General features: G+C 40.4%; 1 protein-coding gene across 1 annotated transcript in view; it reads left to right on the top strand.

Moving 5' to 3' along the window:
- ABCB11 (ATP-binding cassette, sub-family B (MDR/TAP), member 11) overlaps positions 1-1,038 on the top strand; it is an 83,679-nt gene that overhangs the window by 38,976 nt on the left and 43,665 nt on the right. The window contains exon 10 of the mRNA XM_012650675.1: positions 98-208. Coding sequence (XP_012506129.1) covers positions 98-208 — 111 coding nt within the window. The remainder of the gene's footprint in view (positions 1-97; positions 209-1,038) is intronic.

The following is a 1,038-nucleotide window of genomic DNA, read 5'->3' as shown; positions in this document are numbered from 1 at the left end:
GGTTATTGCTCTGTTTTATGGGTAAATTTAAACTAAGATGGATAGTAAATACATATAACACACGTTGTTGCTTTATCTCTTTCATCTTCCACTCCAGAAACCCATCATTGACTGCATGTCAGAAGATGGTTACAAGCTGGATCGAATCAAGGGTGAGATTGAATTCCATAATGTGACCTTCCACTATCCTTCCAGGCCAGAGGTGAAGGTGAGTCCCAGTCTTTTCCTTGGAACAATAGACATTTTCTTCTTGGATGATTCATTTCCAGAACCACAAATTGCTTGTTTTCTGAAGAGTGACTCAGTTCCCAGGAACAGGGAACGGAGGCATGTTCCTCTGGAAGTGTCTTTAGCTGTTGTGTCATCTTGGGTGACACACCACCTTCCTTTGTGATAACCATCCTGTGCAAATCCCTCTGGTTGAAACAGTCTGGCTGCACATTCAGGCCAAGTGAACTCTAGGACACTGTGTTGGAATGAGTGGCAGGTCCTGTCATTCTAAGCACATATATTCTAAGCACGTGCTAGGTAAATGGCAAGGCAATCAGAGCAATCAGGAAGTAAAGCTTCATCCCCACCTCTGCAGAGACTGCAGAGAGTGGAGTGTGCTGCAGGTAGGGTATGAAATGGTAAAGGAAAGCTGCTGTTTTGTAGGTTTTTACTTCCCATCTGTAAATTCTCCAGGGTCACTGATTAGTCCTTATAGGAAGGTATCCTTGCAATATTATGCTCACATTGTCTTGTACTAAGTGATTGTCCAGGGTACGTGGTGAAGAATATTTACTTTCCTGCCTTTAAGGTACCTTCGAAGGTAATTTATAGGAAAATTTACAGAAATATTAGGATCTACTCCCTCTGAATGAATTGGCTTTGAAATGAAACTTATTCCTCATTTTTAACAGAGTATCTCTAGACACTCTTTCTTAATAATATTTCTGTTATCCCCAAAGGACTAAATCCCATCTTGTTAGCATAACTTAATTCTGACACTGCATACCTATAATGTAGACAGATGTGTATATGTGTGTGTATATATAT

The sequence above is a fragment of the Propithecus coquereli genome, unplaced genomic scaffold (genome assembly GCF_000956105.1).
Source record: "Propithecus coquereli isolate 6110/MARCELLA unplaced genomic scaffold, Pcoq_1.0 Scaffold34, whole genome shotgun sequence".
NCBI classification, from domain to species: Eukaryota; Metazoa; Chordata; class Mammalia; order Primates; family Indriidae; genus Propithecus; species Propithecus coquereli.
Note: the sequence above shows the minus strand (reverse complement) of the source record. Positions and strands in the feature narration are given on the sequence as shown.